This window comes from Lemur catta, chromosome 9 (assembly GCF_020740605.2).
Source record: "Lemur catta isolate mLemCat1 chromosome 9, mLemCat1.pri, whole genome shotgun sequence".
NCBI lineage: Eukaryota > Metazoa > Chordata > Mammalia > Primates > Lemuridae > Lemur > Lemur catta.
In genome coordinates, this window is record NC_059136.1 from 73,741,727 (window position 1) to 73,763,157 (window position 21,431).

Sequence of the window (21,431 nt, forward strand, 5' to 3'; positions counted from 1 at the left end):
TAATCTTCCTTGTCTGTGTTATAGGAAGCCCAGGGGAGAGGGCAAGAAATGCCGGAAGGTGTACGGGATGGAGAATCGAGACATGTGGTGCACCTCCTGCCGCTGGAAGAAGGCCTGCCAGAGGTTCATCGACTGAGAGATGCCCAGGCAGAGGGGCCCAGGCCTGAGCCACGCCTGCCCTGGCCTTCCAGTGTAGGTGTTGGAAAGAGCTTTTCCTTCCGAATAACACAACTTGAAGCCCAGGAAAAGCACTTCCAGAAACCTTGGTGGAATAACAGCAACAACAACAAAAGTCACCACCCTTACTGCTCTTCCTGAGATCCCAGCCTGGAGCAGCTATAACTATTTTTTTTTTCCTTCAAAAGAAAAGTCAGCTTTTTTGCTGTATGTCTAGGTCTTAAAACTGTGGACTTCTGAAACAATTGAACCAACAAAGCCCGTTTTACCTAGAAAGGCATATTTTGATAAGCTTTCTGAATTATGCCGTTTCTGAGATTTTTTGACAAACACAGAAAAAAATAAGCTACACATTATTCAAGTAGCAGTTGTACAAAGAACAATACCTGCTTTTGTTGTGAATAATCTTTTCCCAGTTTTCCATTTGACTTCTTGGAGCAGAAAACATCATGATGTGTTGCAAGAAAGTGCAGCACGCTGGGTATCTTTTCTATGTCTTTTTGTTTGTTTTGTTTTTAAGAATGGCTCCAAACTGAACCATGGTAGAGCTATTAGCTTGGTGGGCCCTAGATGGCACAAACTTGAAAAGCAATTGGCCGTGGAAATCACCAGCAGACATCAGCCCCAAGCTAAGTTCAGGAAATCCAGCTGTCACTGTTGGGAACCATCTAGGAGTCTTCCTTGGATTTATAAGAAGCTCTTCCCCAAGAGGCAGCACAGCTAATTCTCTACCTGCCACAACTCAGTCAAGAACTGGCCCCCGTAGCCATCTGGGTAAGCCTTGATGCTTCTTTCAGGGATGTGATACAAACGGCAGCTCGGATCTATGTGTTACCGCGTGTCTGTCAAGACTGTAGCCAGGTTAATGGGTCATTGGTCCTTCCCTCCAAATTCCACCGCTGACTGATTGCAGAAAATGTAGAGAACTCCAAAATCTCCCAGCAGGTCTGCTTTAGACAAAGGACACAGCCGACATGCCCCCATCTGTTCAGACAGTCCCGTTAGGTCCACAAACCACTTCCATTCTGAGTGCACTTTTATGGGTTTTATGCTTTAGCATGTCTGGGAGATGGGTGAACGAACAATATAAACGTTATATGGGTAAATGGGAGGTCCAAACTTTTATTTTTCTTATAAAAATATTGGAGCTATTCAGTAAGAATTTACTCAAAAGGGAACATACAGAACACCAAAAGGAAAATGCATGTTGGTATAGGAATCTCTCAGTTTAGCAGGGTCAGGGCTTGCACTGTGTTCCACTGATGGGGCTTTCTAACTTGGTGTATCTGCTTGCTGTCGTTGGTTTTGGTGTTCATGATGTAGGGAGAGGGGAGTAGTTGTCAAGCCCTATAAATAAGCTCATTTTCTATCTCCCCTACTCTCGATTGCCCTGCTAAAGAGTCCTTTCTCCTATACCTATGCAAAGAAGCAAGAGCACCTTAGAGGAGGTACTGTGAGGGACGAGGGACGTGGGATCAGCCATAGGAATGTTCAGTGAAATTGCACAGAGGGAAGTCTAATATATGTTTTGAGCTTGTACATATACTTTTTTAAAAAAGAGTAGAAAGAAGTCATCTAGTAATAACAGATATCCTTTTTTTATATATAAGCAAGGGAAACTATCAGGAGGTTCTACAGTGCAACATCTGCAATCTGTGCATTCATATATTTTGGCAATTTATTTTTTAAACTGTCATATACCTTTTTTAAAAATTATTCCTTGGAAGAGATTCTGGTTTTTTTTTTTTCGTTTAAAAACACTTATTTCTATTTCAAGAGAACAGATCTAATTTCACATCTTGATTACCAATCAATACTAGGCACAGCACCAGCTATATCGTATGTTTAGTACTTTCACAAGGTCAGCCAGGATAGGGCCTTTTTTAAAATGCAGAACTATGTTTGCTTCCTCTACCCTAGCATGTCCTTTCTCCTCCTGGTGTCCTGTCACTTCGCCTGCAGTTGATGCTCTAGCCTGGTCCAGGAGGCCCTGAACGACGGGCAGATTGCCCAGGGGGCGTGGGGAGGCCAAGGCTGGTCAACTGTTCGAGCAAGTTCACTGTGTAAGTGAGAGTCAGGGGACAACCCTAGACCAGAGGTTTTTCCCTTCGGCAAAATCCAGACTGATCAAGGCTCTGGCCCTTGATCCTTGGATTAAGTCACTAAAGATTCAAGTGATGAGGGGTAAAATCCACCTCTCCCAGAACTTTGGGACACAAGAAGGGAAAGATTTTACTTTACTGTGGAGTAGTCCGGGAGGAAGGCCCTATGGCTCTCAGCCCCAAAGACGCAGCCCATGAGTAGTTTGAGCTCTGGCTTACCTGAGGCAAACTCGCTCCTTACCTGGTTTTTAGCCAGTGCACAGGTGTGAGCAGAACCGTAGAGGTGAATGCAGCTTCCCTGGGATTTCTTCTCCTTTCTAAAGCCTTCTTCACACAACCTTTTCTGAATCTCCTGCCCGAGCGGGGGCTCCTTTCTGCTGGCTAGCCCAGGGCTCTGTGTACTTTCTTCTCCGGCTTCGGGTACGGGCAGACCCTCAGTACCTTCCTGGACACACAGACATACATTTCTTATACCAAGGGATGTAATAAATAGGAGACCACCAAGCTACACCTGGTTGGCCTTGAAGAAAAGGGATTATACTTTGTACAAACCACCCAGAAAGCTATGAATTTCAATCTACAGCTGCTGATTGTAAAAGTTAAATTTTTTTGTTGATGTAGAGTTATTTTGTTATATCTTGGAACTAAATGAAGTGCCAAATTAAGCCAGACTTTCATTTTACGCCATCCCTGTGGAACCAAGTTGTTTGTGTGTGTGTTCACTTGGCAGGGGGAAGGGTGGGAAGAGGGCAAGCTGGCTGGAGCCCTGTCCATCCCAGGGAGCCCAGAGGCCTGTCTGTGCAAAGGGAGTGGCAATACAATGGATTCCGGTCCCCAGATATTTCTAAATAAGGCATGTTGTAGCCTTTTGATCTTTTGCTCCCTTGACACCCCTTCCTTCAAAAAAATTTTTCTCATCTCTCTCCAATGGAAGCATTTCACAGTACTGACAGGGCACTCTCCAGATACCTGCAACACAGAGTGTTCATCAGGCAGTGGTTTTAAGACTTAGTCCTTCCCAGGTGACATGTGCTCAATTTGTGGGAGGCAGTGTGACAACTTGGAGAAAACACCTGGGTAGCAAAGGGGTCAGGGAGGAGATACAAGAGGCCTGTGGACACCTGGTCCTGCTCATCTTGGTGCTAATCAGCCAGTGGTAACTGTCCCTGAGCACCTTCCCCAGGAACTGCCATGTCCTCCCTCTGGAAGCAACTGCCCAAGGCAAGGAGAGGGCACCTTCAGGGCAGTAGCTCCAGGCCGAGGGTGCAGGGCTGCCCTGCCTGTCTCTAACAGGCACCCTCTGTCGGACGTGGACTTCTCTCCACCTCATTTGGTGGAAAGTTTTCTCCCTTGGCTGGCAAAAGCCAGTGTCAAGAGTGGGTTTCTGACCGGGCAGGTGCACACTCAGCTGCAAAGTGCCTGTCGGCAGCTCCATGTACGAGGTGCCCTTTATTAGACAATTCTTTGCCCGGCCATAACCACAGTGCAGATGACAATTTTCAGTAGAGAACGGCCCGTGTTGCAGTTCTTGGGCTTTCCAAAAGAGATAGTCACATGTATGTTACAAAAGATTTCCGAAACCGAAATGTCCTCCCTTACATTTCAAGATCACTCAAGTTTTAAGTCTGCTGTCTCTGGTGTCACACTAAGCCACACTTCTGAAAGCAGCCCTGGGTTATGAATTAGCCAGCACTGCTGAATGCCCATCCCCGCTTCCTCAGACTCCGTGGGAAACGAAAGTGCAGCGTTCACTAGAGAAGGTTCAGAGAAAGGTGGCAAGGACTGTACATATAGGAGAGAATACCTGGAGCATAGTAGCAAAATACTGTAAATTATATTCATTTCCTCAGGGAAAAATAAAGGGCATGTGAAAAATAGGTCTGGAGAATCCTAAGACCAGGAAGAATTTTATTATCTCTCAAGTCATTTCTAGTCAGAACAAGTTTTTTCAAGTGAACGTGGTATCATTTCAAGGCAAATTTCAGTGACCTGGACAGGACCGACTTTGTGAGGCGGAGGGGAATGGCCCACGAACTGGAGCTGTTTTCTTTGTAGCTGACCTGTAGTCTCAGCCTGACATTGGAACCACAGGCGTGATGCCTGGGGGTATTCATAGACTCTTGTAAGGCTTTTTCTGAATGTAATTGTGAATACAAAGCCTTGCTGTTCCTTTCTACAATTACCCAATTGGGTGACTGTTTATTAGCTATAAGCAGAATTCTGTAGGTGAAAGAAAGCCGTTCAAGATGTGCATTTTGCTTTAATAGCATGTTAAGGAATAAACTTCCATGGACTTTTGTGGAGAAGGTGCTGCTTTTTCTCACGAGACCCCGTAGAATTTCCATCGACCACATCATCTGTAGCATTGACCTGTGTGAACTCGGGGAAGAATTTGTGCATACAAATGAGTGGAAACAGAGCAGGATTCATGAATATGCATGAGAATGTGGATCATTCCAGAGAAGGCACTGGGCACCCGGGTCAACTGGAAATTTCATTTCTCTAAGAAAGTAACCCTGCCAGCAGCACACAGACTCTCCCGTTCCTCAAACCTGTAGGGGATGCTTCTGCATCGAAACTGGTTCATTGTGTCTTTTTCGCATTGTAACTACCAAACCCGAAATCAGTAAATGAAATGAGATTAGCACTTTTAGGTACCAATTGTATCACTGAGGAATGCACAGCAATAGAACAAGAAAGTATAAAATGTGTTATATTTAAGATCAACTGGTTTGCTTAGTATGACTTAACTTTGAAAAAGCCCATATCCAATGATATATATGCTTTAAAAAGTGTATCCATCATAGGACTAGCAATCAAAATGGGAATTTTACTTCCAGTCCTGTTTTGTAAATAGTTCCTTTTCTTGAAGACAATCTCATGTTTTATAACTTTTGTTGTGGGTCTCGGAATCACAATGGTGATATGTTGTGGCAAAATGTAATCTTAAAGACAATAATAATGATAACTTAATTTTCCAAATAAAACAAATATACTGCTTAGGCTTCTACAATTCTAAGAGACATAACACTTTTATAATAAGCGTTAGTACTCAACTTCTCAAGATAACACAACTGGAGATATTTTACAAGATGCCATGTTTTGTAATCACAAAGAACATGAACATTTTGTGGGAAATGACCTTGGTTTTATACATTGTAGCTTATTTTTTAAAATACAGTATTTTACCAGACAGGAAGTGTTAATATTATAAGCAATTCCTGCTCACCAAACAAAGGGCTATGCCTCTTTTAAGCAAGTGTTTTGATGCATATCTTTTCAATTAACCCTCTGCAGCAAGGGTAGAAATGCAGATCAGATGGAATGGTTATTACAAGAGAATCAAGATAGCAACAGCTACTCCTTTTATCATTACCAGTCTCTTAGTTTACCGTTAATTACCATTACTTAATTTTCAAAGAATTATGGGAAAGACACTTGAAGAATCAGCCTATATATTTTAAATCTAAAAAAATGTTAACGGATATGCTTATAGGTCATGGGAGAAATATTCTTCCAAATTCCTTAGGGTAAAATGATAAATTCCATGTCAAAAAGACAAGTTTACCACTTGACCTACCAGAACCACAAACCTACATTTAACTAGTAAGAATCATTTGGTAGAAATTTCTAAAATCATAGTATGTAGGTCCAAAGGTAGAATTCTTAGGTGATCAGTAGCATTTAATTTTGTCCTCAGCACTAACTAAATAACTTTAATTTCCTTATCAGAACAAGTGCTTAATTTTTCACTGTGAAACACTGACAGGCACACAAGGTTGTGATCTGAAAGTGACTCGTTCCCGAGAGTCAGGAAGCAAGGAGGAGAGCTGTGGAGAGTTTATTATAACTGCATAATTCTGAATGTTGCCAAAACCATTTCATAATGGTGTACAGTTTTATTCAAGCCCACTCACTATTAAAACAAGAAAGCATTGTTCTAAGATTTTAGTAATCCGAAAGCCAGCCTAAATAGCCATGCACACAGGTAACATCAAAAGAAAAGTGAGACAGAATGGCCATACACCTACTGGGCAACTCGTGTGAGGTGGTCAGAAGGTCACTTCGACCTTGGTTTCAAATAGGCTTTGGAATCTGCACACATGAAGACCAGAACTGCACAGAGTTAGGGAAAACTGTGTACAGCCTTGGCTCCTGGTCTTTGAAATGAGTCAACCTGCAAATCTCTATCTTCATTCCCTTGGAATATTTCCATTTTAGTATTGAAGTCCCCAAGAAATGTTTATTGTTGTATAGTTGTGAATCAAATGAGTCTCCTTTCATTTTTAAATAGAAGCTTCCTAATAGTATAAAGCAGAGTTTGCCAATTTAGATGCCTTAGAAGGGCAAAGCAAGTTCTGTGATGATCCATGTAAATCAGACAAAAAGGGACACTGGGAACGTGAGATCCTGTTGAAATGGAGAACATTTGCCCCCTTTGAAGGAATACTCAGCTCTAGACAATCAGAACCATGAAGAAATCAGGCCTGGGGCTGCCAGATCTTCTGACTTGGAAATATATTACCTGACACTTGAAGTGTTGACAACTAACTCAAGTTTTTGGCCAACACGGTACAGACCAAAGAGAACCTGCATGTGGGTGAGTGCAGCCTGTGGCCACCTGTTTCACCTGTTGGAGAAAACAGATTTCACATTCCATGGCCGTAAGGCCAAGTTCATCCATCAGCCCCACAAACTCACATGTTGTCACTATCTAAACAACTAAAATAAAAGAAGGGAAAGAGGTCATTTCTCCCTAGAAATCATTCTCCTGGAAGACTTGGATATAGAAATGTAATGTCTTTAGCTTTGCCTCGGATCAAAATATAGTGAGTTATCCAGCTCTCCCACTCTGCCTCCTTCTGGCGTGCCCAGGCCGTGCCCCAAAGCATTGAATAACTGTAATCCTAATTTTCATACTGTTTTCACTGCCGTGATCACTGTGATGAGGGGCTGGCAAAGAGCAGCATTGTGCCTTCAGAGAAGGCAGCCAGGAGCCCCTGACGTTTTAAGATAGCACACACCTCCTTGTGCCAAAGCCCTTTGCCAACCTCTCCACACCCTCCCCTCCCCATCTCCCCTCATGAGTCTTCATTCCAGGGTCAAATTACCACTGTTTCACCTCTGATATAGCAAAGTCCTTGCTTCAGAACTGGTAGCCACTTTTAGGTATTTTGGAGTGTCCACTAACCTCCAAAGGGCGTTTTTCCCCATACAAAACCTTAACATCTTTGTCTGAGGGCAAAAGCAAAATGGGAATGAACGTGTCATGAAAAAAATTAGAAGTTGCTTCCCTGGTTTGGATGGACTAACTCATTTTAAACTGTATCTTACATCCTGATGGCATCAGGATAATCACTGACCCTTTCACAGATGTAATAAAATATGCCTCTTTCAGACACATGATTTCATTTGATCTTCATGAGAATGCAGTGTAAAATAGGGATATTTAGAATCACCATTACCCACCTCCAAGGCCAACCCAGAGTAATCTCGAACCTGAGAGTCAGCCTCAGTTTTGCTTGTGAGGAGGGAAAGGGCTCAAGAAAGGGCTGGCTCAGACCTTAGTCTTCCAGAATGACTCGAGACCTGAGAAGACCCGGGACCCACCATGTTTTCAAACCAACCATTCAGTCCAGGACTTTCAGCATAGCAGTAAAGAGCCCACTCATTCACGTGGCCAACTACAAACCTAATTATCCCCAAATGTATCCAGGGAATCCCCAATCCCTAAATTCTAACCAACTAAGTGGCTATCAGATTTTCCTAGCTAATGCGATGTTCTGAGTAAAAGTTTTGACTCCTTGGGAAAACTGTTTTGCTGCTAGTATACAACATTTGCCATCTGTAGAAACTTAAATTGATGCCAGAAAATTTAAAACCAGCTCAAATTTATAAATTTGTAATGATCAAATCAAAATGTAATGTAAACTCAATGTTGGAAACGCCTGGTAATATGGTTAAGTCATGTTTAAATATGAATGCAATTTACATGAAATTGGCAATGCCTGAGATTTCTTTGGTAGTGAGTGATTAAAAGGCGGTCCAATATATGAGTGGATTTCATCTTACCCTTTACCATCTCGAGTTTAGAGCAAAGCCACTCACAGGGAGCTTTAGCCATGGAGCTAGAAGGAGTCTGAGAAAACCAATTTGGCCTGACACCTACTTCATTAGCATTCATTTTGATTAATGGTACTTTTATCATGTTTCTGAAGTAATACAGTGCTGGAGGAGGAAATGGTTTAGCACTTTCCTCCTCTGGGGGAAAAGCAGCCCATTTTGCAATGGTTAGCGCCATCCCGTGACAGTGGCAAGACTTAAAAAGACCCAAGCTTTAGGGGACAAGAAGAAAACTATGGTTCCAAAAGCAGATAACTATAGATTTTGAAAAAAAGGTGGAGAAGGTAGTTAAATTATAGTGCTTGTTTTTTAAAAATGTTCTTTCGTGTTGGGCACCATCCACATAATTATTAACTACCAACTTCTAAAGAGAAGATCCCCTTTAGATTATGAAAATATGAAAGATTAATTCTTAAGTCTAATTAACTACGAGATTCTCTTATAAGTGCCAATTCCCTAAATTTTTAATTCAGAAACTTAGAGTAGAAAGTGGCAACTCCCCAAAAAAAAGTAACAGAGCTGTCATTAAAGAAGGAAATGCTCTTTAAAGAAAAGAATAAGCAAACGTACTCATCTGTTTTCTTCTGAATTCTCTCTACATCCCCAACTAAAGAGGAAAATCAGCACTCTGGAGGAAAAATTGAGCTATAAGAGCGAGAGAGAGAAGAACATTCCCGATTCTGGTTACTAGTCTTATTTTGCCCAATGGGCCCCTAAGAATTTTCTAGGAGAACGTTACTCTCCCCTCCTTGCCCTCACCTCCCCAAGCCAGAGGCCAGGCTGTAGTGTGAGTTTGCTTCCAAAGCCCCTGATGGGACATTCTTGATTCTGTGCCGATTTCTCTCTTTCAAATTAAGGTTTAAGATCCAAGGGGACAGATAACTGTTACTGCAGTTGGCACATTAGGCTCAGTCCATGTGGCTACCACCTTCCTTGGTGGCGGGGGAGGAATTTCTGTCTGTCTGAACAGCTTGAGGCCATCAGGAGGAGAGCAGCTCGGTCACTGGACAACCGGCCACACTCAGCACAGGAGCTTTGTTCAGACTCACGATAAGGAGTAGCAGGGCAGAGACCCGACCCCTCCACTGTGCCTCAAAGCCGCGTGCAGGTCACCTACCCCACCAGTCCCCCCACATGCGAGGCTCATACAGAGATCGGAACCAGCAGGTGGAGCTGGCACACGTTAGGAGGGGCCAAGAGGGCTCCACTTCGAATTACTCCAGGCTCTGACCTCTGCCCACAATTACAGAGCATGAAAACAGAATCGGCCTTTAGTATGTGCAAAGGAAGAAGTTCCTACAGGGCATAGTTGTTTTAATTTTATATATATGGAGAAAGAAAATGACTCCAAGCCGCTCACGTTAAGCACTTGTCTCTCACTCCAGTGGAGGCCCTTCCCACGTGCTGGGCACAGATGCACGGGGCCAAGAGGACAGAGCCAGAGCTCTTAGGGACAGCGGCTTCCAGAGTTTGAATCGCCCCTCAGGGATCCACAGTCAATGGATCTGAACTCCAGCAGAGCTTAATGATAAACTACCCCAACCACCCAACAAAAGGGTGGAGGAGCAATGCATAACTTTGCAGATTACAAACCCTTGTTTTACTTTTTAAACCTTTTGTTCCATACTCTGCATATTGGAAATCAGTGGCTGTGATTTGACCAAGCCCTGTGATGACAGCAAAGCCTCTCCTTTCCACACTATCCCGACCATTTGGGGAACCTCCTTGATCACTGGTAAAAAGCTTTAGAATAGACTTAGATTTTTAGGGAAGAACTCAAAAATCCCCAAAATTTACTAGTCCCATGACTTCAATAACTGAAAATGCCCTGGGTATAAATTAACCCAGGAATGTGGATCATGTATGTAAAAACAAAATGCCATTAATCAATATTTTCCTACAACATACCCTAAAATTCTTATTTTTGTAATTAATGGTTGGATAATGGTCAGCCATTTAAATGTACACTCTCTGGAATAACCAGACATTAGAATAGTTTCCAAAGTGTTTTGTGTATCAAAATCCTATATACTTAGAAGAAGAACTCAGGATAAGAAAAAAAAAAAAAAATCGCTAAGTCCCAAAGGGTTCATGACTCATCAAATGCAACTGCTGAGTGGCCAACAGTCATTTTTTTTTTCCAATGAGAAGACTGGAGAGAGAGAACAACAGTAATCACAAAACCTCGGTTGCCCTTAGCCCATAAGGTTTAAGAAAACTCTGCTTGTAAACATTAAGCCATCTTTCAAATTGTTTTCTACACCTAATCTAAAATATTAAAATGATATTACTAAGTATTTAAAATGGGGTAGTTAGTGGAAATGCAATCAGTTGAAACATTGCTTTTTAGTGCCTGCTAAACACAGAGGAAGGGAGATATAGACCAGAGAGAAGGCAGCAGTTCTTGCTTCGTGATGTGAAAATGACAGATGTGTGCATGTCATCGGGCACTAATTCAGAAGCTAGATGGCAATGCTATCCGATGTTTAGAGATCTTTCAAAATACAATCTTACCACCATTCGGAGGTAAGTACTTGCTTACAAAAGTCTTTAATATTAGTGAATGAATGTATAAAATTATAAACTATGCATTTTCAAAGAGTAACATGTATTTTGTATCTAATCCAAGTAAATTTTTTTCATAGCTACTTATCACAACTGCAAATTATCCAAAATAAACTTGAACACATATGCTTATGGGCATGTGGGACACCCATCTCTATTCTCCTACTTGATGTTTTTAAAGACGGTGTATTGAAACTTTACTCTGAAACTTCAGGCTCTAAAAACATTCCACCATTAAGGTGAACAAGGGGGTAGCAGTATGTATTTTACTTCTTAAGCATAAATGGGAAGTGTTGGCTGTTACAAAATGTGCCCAGTTTTTTATAGGTGGATGTTCTAGTAATGTTGGATTAACAAGCGAACAAAAGTGCATAAAATGAACGAGGATCTCATTGGATAAATGAGCATAGTTTTTGTCTGTTGTGTTTAATTCTCAATCCAAGAAAAAAAATATTCTTCAAAGAGTTTGAGTTATAGAGCTTCAAAGAACAAAATATGAACATATTGTCCAGAAAAGCAAATCACTTGATCTTTTTTCAAAATCATATAATTACTTATATTTTGGAAAGTCTATATAGAATATACGCAAATTTCTTCAGCCCTCTTGTTGATTTCATGTTTTCATGAAACCTTTTCTCCTAATAATTTGTCTTTGCTCTTTAATCATTGCTTTACTATGTTACTCAGCATGAAAAAAATATTCTTTCATCTGATAATATGGAAATAAAGAACTCCATTTCTCTGCCATCCCGGTTCTCTTCTATGTCCATTGAGAAAGTTTATCAATTGTTTGTGTGTAAAATATGAAAAAAACACTTCTAAGCCTGGTACTTAAGGTTATACTGGATTGTTTGCTACCTAATAAGAAGTTATTGTGGGAGGGCAGTGTGTCTTTTTATATGATTTTTAGCCAAATCCAGATGTTCTGATACTACATTTCTGAATACCTATCTGACTGTAAATACAGCCTGTGGAGGTTCAGGTTGATAAACCTTTTTCATGACTGTTCCTCAGCCATGCTCCTTGCCAACTTTTGGCACATTGTACATAGATTTGTTGAATGTTTAAATGATGTTGTTTTTCTAAATGCTGTTCTCTAAAACAATCTTTTGAATGTTTTTTGCTTTCCATTGTTTTGGACTTTGTGTGTTAGTTTTTAAAAAAAAAAAAATGTTTCCTAAATATTTAACACCAGGAAAAATATTTTAAAATAAACTGGTGCTAATTGAAACAGAAGAAAATTTGTGGATTGAAGATGTACAATAGAAAATGTTCACACCAGTTAAACTGCACTTTCCCGAGGGGACAGCTGGCATCTGCCTGCAATAGGCATCAGGATGACCACCAGATGTTTACAGTTCCTGTGGCTCTGTCCCCCCAGAGTTGAGGATTTGCTACACTGGTCCTCTGGAAGCATTTAAGTAGAAGAAAAGGCTTGTAGTAGGAACCACTTTAGTAATAGTCTTCTGGTCTTTGGACTTTTATGTTCTGTAATGCTTAGCTGTGACAATGACTATGGTGTTGCCAATCTAGTCTGACATCTTCGTTGACCTGTACTTACTCTGTGTATGGTTCTACCTTGGGTTGCACTGGCACGAACCGGGCCAGAACACTGGACTTTCAGTAAGACAGACCATTCTGACTTCTACAGTGTCCACACACATGAATTTAAATGCACTTGTAACTGGTTGATTACCATGAAGTAAGTCTAACTTCCACTTAATAAAAGTTTTTGTGTATCTGCTTCTATTTGGGGGCCATTTATTTAAATGAAGAATAACTTAATTTATACCAAGAAATGCTCACTGGCGTTAGAGGGTTTGGGGCTTTACCTAGAGTTGTAAAAATAATGAAAAACCAAGGAAACTATTCAACTATTCACCATCAAGGCCATATTTAGAGATGTGTCGAAGGCATATATCTCTTCTAATGGTGCGCCCTGCTAATGACGACTTAAACCCATTTGCTTGGCGGTGACTGCCCAGGTACATCAGCCGTGCACCCTGTGCTGCTTGCTGATCCTGTCGTCCTAGGCAAGTAGACACAATGTGGCAAACAGAGGAAAAACGAGATCCTTCCTGGTGCTAAGCCAGCCTGCAGACACTGCCTCAGGCCAGTCTGTGTCCGCTAGAACTGGATACATTCACCTACAAAAGCCAGATACACCTATGTGTTCAGCAAGGTAGCAGGCTTTGGAATTAGACTTGGGCACAAATCTGAGTTTTGCTTCTCACTAGATGGATAACTGAACAAGTGGTTTAACCTTTATAAGTCTCATCCTTATAATGGGAATGATAATAAAGAGGAAAATTGATTAGCCTGGCTTGGACAAGGGCTTCACTCCTAATGCAGTCAGCCTCAGCTGGAGGTGGGGAGGACTGTGATTCATGGCCTACCACCTGGTTCAGGAAAGTTCCTACATTCTAGGGCTGTTGTGAAGATTACCTGAAATGATGTATGTCATGGTGCAGAGAAGTGTTCCGCAAATGGAAGCCAAAATGACACAACCATCCAGGTCCCTCAGATTTCTAGGACGAGTGCCTTCAAATACCAGAATGTTCTCATTTTAATTTCTTAAGAAGATTCTTTCTAAAATGGAAATATCCTGCCTTATTCAATAGCACACACACAACATCTGAAAGTTTTCTTGATAACTCTATTAATTTGTATCAATTAATAGAATAAGCCATGTGACTGAGTTTTATAGTTCAACCTGCTCAAGAACTAGAGGCCCCTGCAGTCAGATACCCACTGCTTTCTTTGTGTCCTCTGAAACAGAGTCTCACCCTGTCACCCTGGCTAGAGTACAGTGGCATAATCATAGCTCACAGCAACCTCAAATTCCTGGGCTCAAGCGGTCCTCCTGCCTCAGCCTCCTGAGTAGCTGGGAGTATAGGCACGCCACCATGCCCAGCTAATTTTTTCTATTTTTAGTAGAGATGGGGGTCTCACTCTTGCTCAGGCTGGTCTCCAACTCCTGGCCTCAGGTGATCCTCCCGCCTGGGCCTACCAGAGTGCTGGGATTACAGGCGTGAGCCACCACACCCAGCCTCACCCACTGCTTTGTTTCACACATCCCCAGCCCAGCCCAGCTGCCAGTCCCTGAATCTGAGATTTCTGGGTATTCAGCATAGGGGACCTTGAGCTCTCTGACCTTGCTGAGATGTGGTAGGGCAGGAGATAGGATGAAGCTTGCTGAGCTCCCACAGTGTGCCGGGGAATGTACCAGATGCTTTCATGTGATTCTCTCATCTAATTCTCTGTGTGGAGACTGTTACCCCCATTTTATCCAGGAGGAGACCCCTTCATGAAGGTTAAGGAACTGGCCCAAGGCTTTTAGGTAGGGATCAAATCTCTTAGTCGTTGGGGGGGGAACCAATCAGGGGCAGGGACTGCACCACACCTCCTGTAAGCCCCACCCCCCATCAGGCCAATACAAGGAAACCCCCTGGGAGTCCTCAATGTGGATCTTTCTCCCCTTGTGGAAACTGACCCATTCCTCGCCGAAACATATTTTCACTTGGGTAGCTTCCTTCTTTCACTTTGTACAGTTTCTTTCTTTTCTGTAATAAACCATTTGTGTGGGATTGGTTTGTATTTGTGATCACTCTGTCATCGGCTCAGCTCGGTACCCGCACTCACACTTGACACTGGGAATCAAGGACGAGGGAACATGAGAGAGACCTACCAAGGCCACACAGCCGGGTGGATTTGGGCACCCCCTACCCTGAGCCCATCCAGTGTTCAGTCTGTTTCTAGGGGCTATGAGGATCCAGATCCGGATGAGTTCTCCAAGGCAGAGCTAACCTGTTTTCTGCCTACCGACTTTCCTCTACTTGCGAGTCAGGCGTGGGCTGCCATCCGCCCGGTCCTGCCTTCCGTCGCCACCCTGTCCTCCATCTCTTTCCCGCTGTTCATCCTCATCCCTTCTGTCTCCATTTCCCCCACATCCAAAGCCACCGCAGGCAAGGCCGGTGCTGCATTCGCAGCCACAGACAAGCCCTAAGCTCTCCTTGTGCTGCCCCACAGCCTGTCTGCCCCCCACGGCATGTCTGCCAGACCCACAGCCCCGTCCGATGCCAGCCTCACCTCCCTCCACAAGCACATCAGCCTCAGGGCTCCCAGAGGTTTGTTTGTGGACAATTGTGCCCACATCTGTGCCGTGAGAGGCGGGCATAGCAACTCCACAAACAGTGCTCACATTGCACACGGGCCTCTGCCCAGGGCTCCAGGGGACACTGCAGAGCCCGCGGGTGGGGCGGCAGGATCTGGGCTGTAGATGTCCTGCAGAGTTGTGTGGAAATCATATATTTGCAAAACAAGTTGTTACTAAGTGCTTACTATCTGAAGGGACGCTGCAGCAAACAGCTGATGAAGCAATGGATTCTTTTCATGTAAAAACGAGAGCTATCTTCCTCTCAAAAAATATCCTCCAAGGAATTACATTTCTTGAAAGTGCAGACCATGTTCTACCTGTTGTATCCACCTAGTGTGGCACACTGCAAGGCATAGAAGAGGTGATCAATAAATTTTTAAATGAACAAATTGTTCAGACAGCAGTTTTTCAGGCTTTAGATATGCTCTCTGCTTTCAACCTACCAGTGCTGGAACAAAGCAAAGAGGAAAGAGGTAAACATTTTAAAGACAGGCATAGACGTTTAGTTGCACTAAGCATTTTTAAAGCTTCTTTAGAATACGTACATTCTCAAAATTGCCAACTTCAAGGGACTACGTTGATTACCTAATAATTAGCAAATACAGGACAAAGTACACAGTAACATATACTGTTTTGTGTAGAAATGCCTTGCACACAGCAAGAATTCAACAAATGAACAAAAATGAATGCTTCTAAATGGAATAAATTCAACAGAGGTCTGTGCTATTAAGAGCACACAGAGCAAATGGAATGAGACCACTAGGATTTGTGTCCGTAATACAGGAGAGGGAATCTAGGCTGGCGTTAAGATATAATGGACGCTATTTTATGAGGGGGATATGGGTGTTATAGTGCTTGTTTATTTGTTTGTATCTGAGTAATATATGCACGTAGTAAAATAAAAAACCAGGGTAGTGAAAAGCTTACAGTGAGAGCAGGTCTCTGCTGCTCCACCCTTTCCACCCCTTCATCACACTCTTAGAAGCAGCCACTTTCAACAAGTTTAACTGTTTCTTCTGATACTTGATCGCTTTTTGAAAAATTTTGTTATATGCAAGTATTGCCTGGAAAACAGAAAAACCAGCACTGGCCAAGGCATCTACAGTATCAAGAGCTAAGGGGACAGGGTGCAGCATGAGGCTGCAGAGCACTGCACGGAGACTGGCATGGGGACATGTCACCCGTTACAAGGGGTGCCCCCTGCATGAAGCAGTTGAGAGCACATGTTCTAAGCAACATCTCCCTGGGTATCAAGATGCTGGCCTGCGGGCTGCCCTGGGAGTCTCTCATGAGTTTGTTGACTGTGAATCACTTCCCCAAAGCATGGGAAGCCGTGGTAACCTGCAAACAATCAAGTGTCCTCACCTCCAAATTAAAACTGCAAACCCCACCCCCAGACCAAAGCCTTCGGCCAGCTAGCTAGCAGGTCTCTCACCAGCTCTTTTAATATCACCTCCACAGCAAGCCCTAGTTTTCAGTGCATTCCCTGCTTTAGTCGATTTCACTGTAATGCCCAAATCATCAGAGGAAAATATTTCAAGTCAGATGTTGCAGAATAGCTCGATGCAAAAGTTGCTCCCTGTTCACCTTGTGGCTACAGCCAGAGGTGCTGGGAACCAGCTGCACACATATGTCCTGTGTGGTTGGTGGAAGTAATAGTCCCGCTGGAAGTAGATTAAGCAAACTCAAGTAGGGGATTTATGGAAAGGACACAGAGTATCTTTGTGAGACCCAGTTCAGATAACGTCACCAGGCCCTATGGAGGCACCAGGAGTGAGAAAGCCTCTGGGGAAAGGGGAACCACACTCTGCAGCCCTCCAGTCCCACCCTGTCATCCGGCCTCTGTGGGCTACAGGATCAGGACTCTTCTCTTCTCTGTGGGTCACTTTCCTTCTCACTCTGCATAGCCGCCTTTTTTGCTTCTCTAGCACATGGTGAAAAATGGGCACCATTGGCCTACATGACCTCCCAGCACATGCAGTCAAGAGAGCACTAGAATCTTCGAGGGGCCATTCCAAAGTTAGGAGAGAATCTGGTTGGCCTAACACAAGCAAGATATCTTCCTCTGCTCCAACCACCTGGGCTGGGGCAGAGGGGCTGGGGCAGAGGGGCAGTGCCAGGGGTTACAGGGGAGGTTTGCTAATAAAAAGGTGTGAGGTTGGGAAGGAAATGATTGTGGAGGAAATAATTAGCATTCCTAGTACTGTATACAAAAGTCCATTTTTCTTGCTAATAAGTACAATTATATTTATTTCTAATAAATACAATCATAATCAATACTATTACTGCCCTGAAAAATCTTAAAGATCATCTAATTTAACTCTTAGTTCCTAGATGAGATTCGTGATCCAGGAATGTCATTTGACATTTTAGTATTGTTTGAGGCCAGTTTGATTTCATAAGGTTTTATTGTTATTTCCTGAAAGACAAAGCTGTCTATTGTCTCAAACACAGAGCACAGAAGGTAGGAGAACTGGAGCCACACCACCTGAATTCAAATCCCAGCTCGGCTTCACCATTTACTAGCTGTGTGATCATGCAAAGGTCACTTAACCTCTCTGTGCCTCAATTTCCTGCTCCATAAAATGTAGGTTAAAATATGATCTGTCTCATGAGAATTGTGAGTTCTAAATCAGTTAATATGTGCAAAGTTTTTAGTATGGTTCCTGGCACACAATGAGGGCCATAAAAGTACTGTCTGAGTCATGAACAGTATCATCATGTAAATCAGTGGTCCCCAAACTTTGACACAGGGACCAGTTTTGTGGAAGACAATTTTTCCACGGACAGGAACGGCGGGGCCACCTCAGCTCCAACCTCAGATCATCAAGCATTGGATTTTCATGGAGAGTGCACAACCTGGCAGTTTGAAGTAGGGTTCCTGCTCCTATGAGGGTCTGATGTCCTGTGCTGACCCGATGGGGGCGGGGCTGGGGCAGTGATGCTAGCGATGGGGAGCGACTGTGGATGCAGGTGGGGCTTTGTTCACTTGCCTCCTGCTGTGGGACCCGGTTCCTGGTCCATGGCCCAGGGGTTGGGGACCGCAGATGTAAGTAACTTGAGACGAATACATCAGCCAAGAAAAGCATTTTGAACCATTGGAGCAGAAGCCATAAGTTAAGTTGCAGTAAGCTCCAAGTACATATTTATTTCTAAGATTATTTTCTAGTTTTTCCAATTTAGAATTCTGTACTACAGAAGTACAGAAAAGTAGAAAGAAAATAAAATCATTGATAATTACAACACTCAAAAATAAGCACTGGTAGATTGATGCATTTTTCTCAAACTACTTCCATGCACAGTTATTTGCATAGTTGTGATCACACTGTGTCTATAATTCAGTGTGTTGCCTTTCGTCACTTAACATTATAGCATATGCATTTTCCCGTATCAGTAAATATTTTCAAATGCCTCCATTTTAATGGCTGTGTCATAGTACAGCATATAGATATACACGGATTTCCTTAAATCTTCTCCTATTTGGAAAAAGTATGTTGTTTCCAATTTTCTACTCTTTTAAACTCTTATTACAGATTGCCAAATTACTATCCAAATTAGGCTCTGTTTACTTTCCCAGCAGCAAAGTTGAATGAGTGTCTTTCTGTATGCTCACCTGCAATGAGTACTATTAAATATTTTTTAAATTTTTCCTAGATTGACAGATATTAAAAGGCATGTCATTCTTATTTTAATTTATATTTAATACAAGCTAATCATGTTAAACATTCTTCTATGCCAGTCATTTACAATTTCTATTTATAATATATCAATTCACGTGCTTGGCATATTTATCTCTTGGAATCTTACCCCTTCAGTAGGAGTTCCTTCTACTGTGAGGATTTAAATTTCTATCTTATTTGCCATAATTGTTTTCCCCATGTATGTGCATTTTAGAGTCAGGTATGAGACATTTTTGCTTGCAAATCTTTAAATGTTTTCATCATTAAACCTGTCAGTGTTTTCCTTTAACATTTCACATCTCTCTCACTGATTAGACAGGCCTCTCACATTCAGGTATTGGAAAATATTCTCTTATATTTTCTTTCAGCTTTTATTTATACTAATTTTTTTCTACTACCTAGAATATTTTGGCATAAGGTTCAAAACAAGGTATATCCTTTCTTCCAAATAGCGAGCTAGTGTCACCACATCATTTGTGACTGACCCAGCCATTCCTCCAGATCTGCATGACTGACAGTGAGTGAATTGTGGGGGTTAGGATCTTCTCAAGGCTCTTTTGTTCCTGATTTAACTCAGTCAACCCAATGTCCCCTCTTTTTCTTTGGCCATTTATACATGGTCGGGCATGGAGTCAGTGAGACGGACAATATCTAGTCCCTACAAGTCATATGCTATGGTCCGCTGAGGAGAAATTCGTTCCATCTGGTCTTTGGACTCCCATCGCTACCACCCATCGTCCACTCCTGAAGTCCACGCTCACTCTGCAGCTTCCAGTTGGCACGGCCCAGGCCACATCTACCGACAGCACCCCATGTCACTTCCTCCAGGACCCTTCTGGTCTCTTTCTCAAGCCACCCAGGACACTAACATGCCACACTACCTCCTTTACCCGGCCCCTTTGGCACCGTAATGGCCTGGCCCTGAAGCATGCTCTGAAAAGTGGGTATAGAAATCCCCCTAAACATACTACACGTTGCTCCCACGTCCCAGCCCTCCGCGCCTTTGGAGAGCCCACACCGGAGGTTGGCTCCTGGGCTCTTCCTCCTGCCTCTCTGGAATTATACTGCCCCCTCCCCCAGCCAGACCCTACCTCACAACGCCATGTGCTCCTCCCAGCCCACGTCACCTTTGACACCACCTTCTCCTTCACTCTTCGTAGCAAAGTCATTACCAAGTCCCACGGATTTTGCCTCCTAAATTCTCTTAATTAGACTCAATTCCCTGTTTCCACTGCTGCTGTCCAGGTGGAAGCCACCATTCCCTATCGCCTGTACTTCCTCGCTGGTCCCCAAAGAGTGTCCCTCAGTTACCTTTGCACACTTTCAACACACTTCATGCAGAAGCCACTGAGCTTTAGAAACACGAACCTGATCACGTAGCCCTCCTACTTTATGTGCTTGAGCAAATGCCCTTTGCTTTTAGGATAAAGCCCCAAATCCTGCCAAGGCTGGCCCATGTGGGTCCCCTGCCCAATTTGGCCATGTCTGATAGCACCTGACCCCACCTCCCACCCTCGGGCCCCACAGCCCCCCACACTCACACCCTGGCGCCCATTTCACACCTTGCCCTCACTCTTCCCTGGGCCAGGAATACTTCCTTGCTTTCCACCATCCTTTTCCCTGCCCTCACCTCCATCCAAAGCCCTTCATCTGGCTAACACTTCCTCAATGAAGCCTTTCTTGTCCCCCACTCCCTGCCAGAGGAGGTCAGGGCTGTCTCCGTCACTGCCCATGAGCTCTGGGAGGCAGGGACTACTCTGATCTTACTCAAAGTCTCTGACGCTTAGCGTACAACAGCTGGTGAATGAATGGATGATACAAGGGTAGGATGCAGGAGATCCAGGCAGGAAACATGCACTAAGTCTTAAGTACCTGAAATGTTTGTCCCTATTCAATATAGATCATCATCCCTTCTCACATATTCTCCCAAATCACGCATGTTAGCTTGTGACACTTAGCTTGTGCTTGATCAAATTTTCCAGTTGAAAATCAGGCCTGTTTCTTTCCTTGTACATAATCTAACTATTCTACCAAAGGCAGGAAGGAAGAGTGCACTCCAAACACACTTGCAGGGGGAGAAAGAGGGCAATAAAGCCTAGAACGACACACACATCAAGATGAACTTCAAGGCCAGGCGCAGTGGCTCACGCCTGTAATCCTAGCACTCTGGGAGGCCGAGGCAGGAGGATTGCTTGAGTTCAGGAGTTTGAAACCAGCCTGAGCAAGAGTGAGACCCCTGTCTCTACAAAAAATAGAAAAATTAGTTGGGTGTGGTGGCACACACCTGTAGTCTCAGCTACTTGGGAAGCTAAGGTAGGAGGATGCTTGAGCCTAGGAATTTGCAGGTGAAGTGAGCTATGAATGATGCCACTGCAGTTTAGCTTGGGCAACAGAGCGAGACTGTCTCAAAAAAAAAAAAAAAGGTGAACTTAAAGTTTTTTTAGGTGAATAAACGGAATAAAACTGCAAGGCCACTTCAGTCAGGGAGTCTGATCTTTGCTGCAAAATATTTAAACATGGGTTACAAAAAGAGCAAGCACAAAAAGCAGCCTCTCTCCCCTCACTCCCCCCCCCCTTTTTTTTTTTTTTTTGAGCTGGTAGAAATGGAAGGAAGATGGTTTTCTGAGA

The 21,431-nt window shown here is 43.2% G+C and overlaps 1 protein-coding gene across 1 annotated transcript in view; it reads left to right on the plus strand.

The window, feature by feature from the left end:
• Positions 1-12,716, plus strand: part of ZNF704 (zinc finger protein 704) — a 218,221-nt gene extending 205,505 nt beyond the window's left edge. The window contains exon 9 of the mRNA XM_045561438.1: positions 25-12,716. Within this exon, the coding sequence (XP_045417394.1) occupies positions 25-136 (112 nt within the window). The 3' untranslated portion in view covers positions 137-12,716. The remainder of the gene's footprint in view (positions 1-24) is intronic.
• The last annotated feature ends 8,715 nt before the right edge of the window (positions 12,717-21,431 follow it).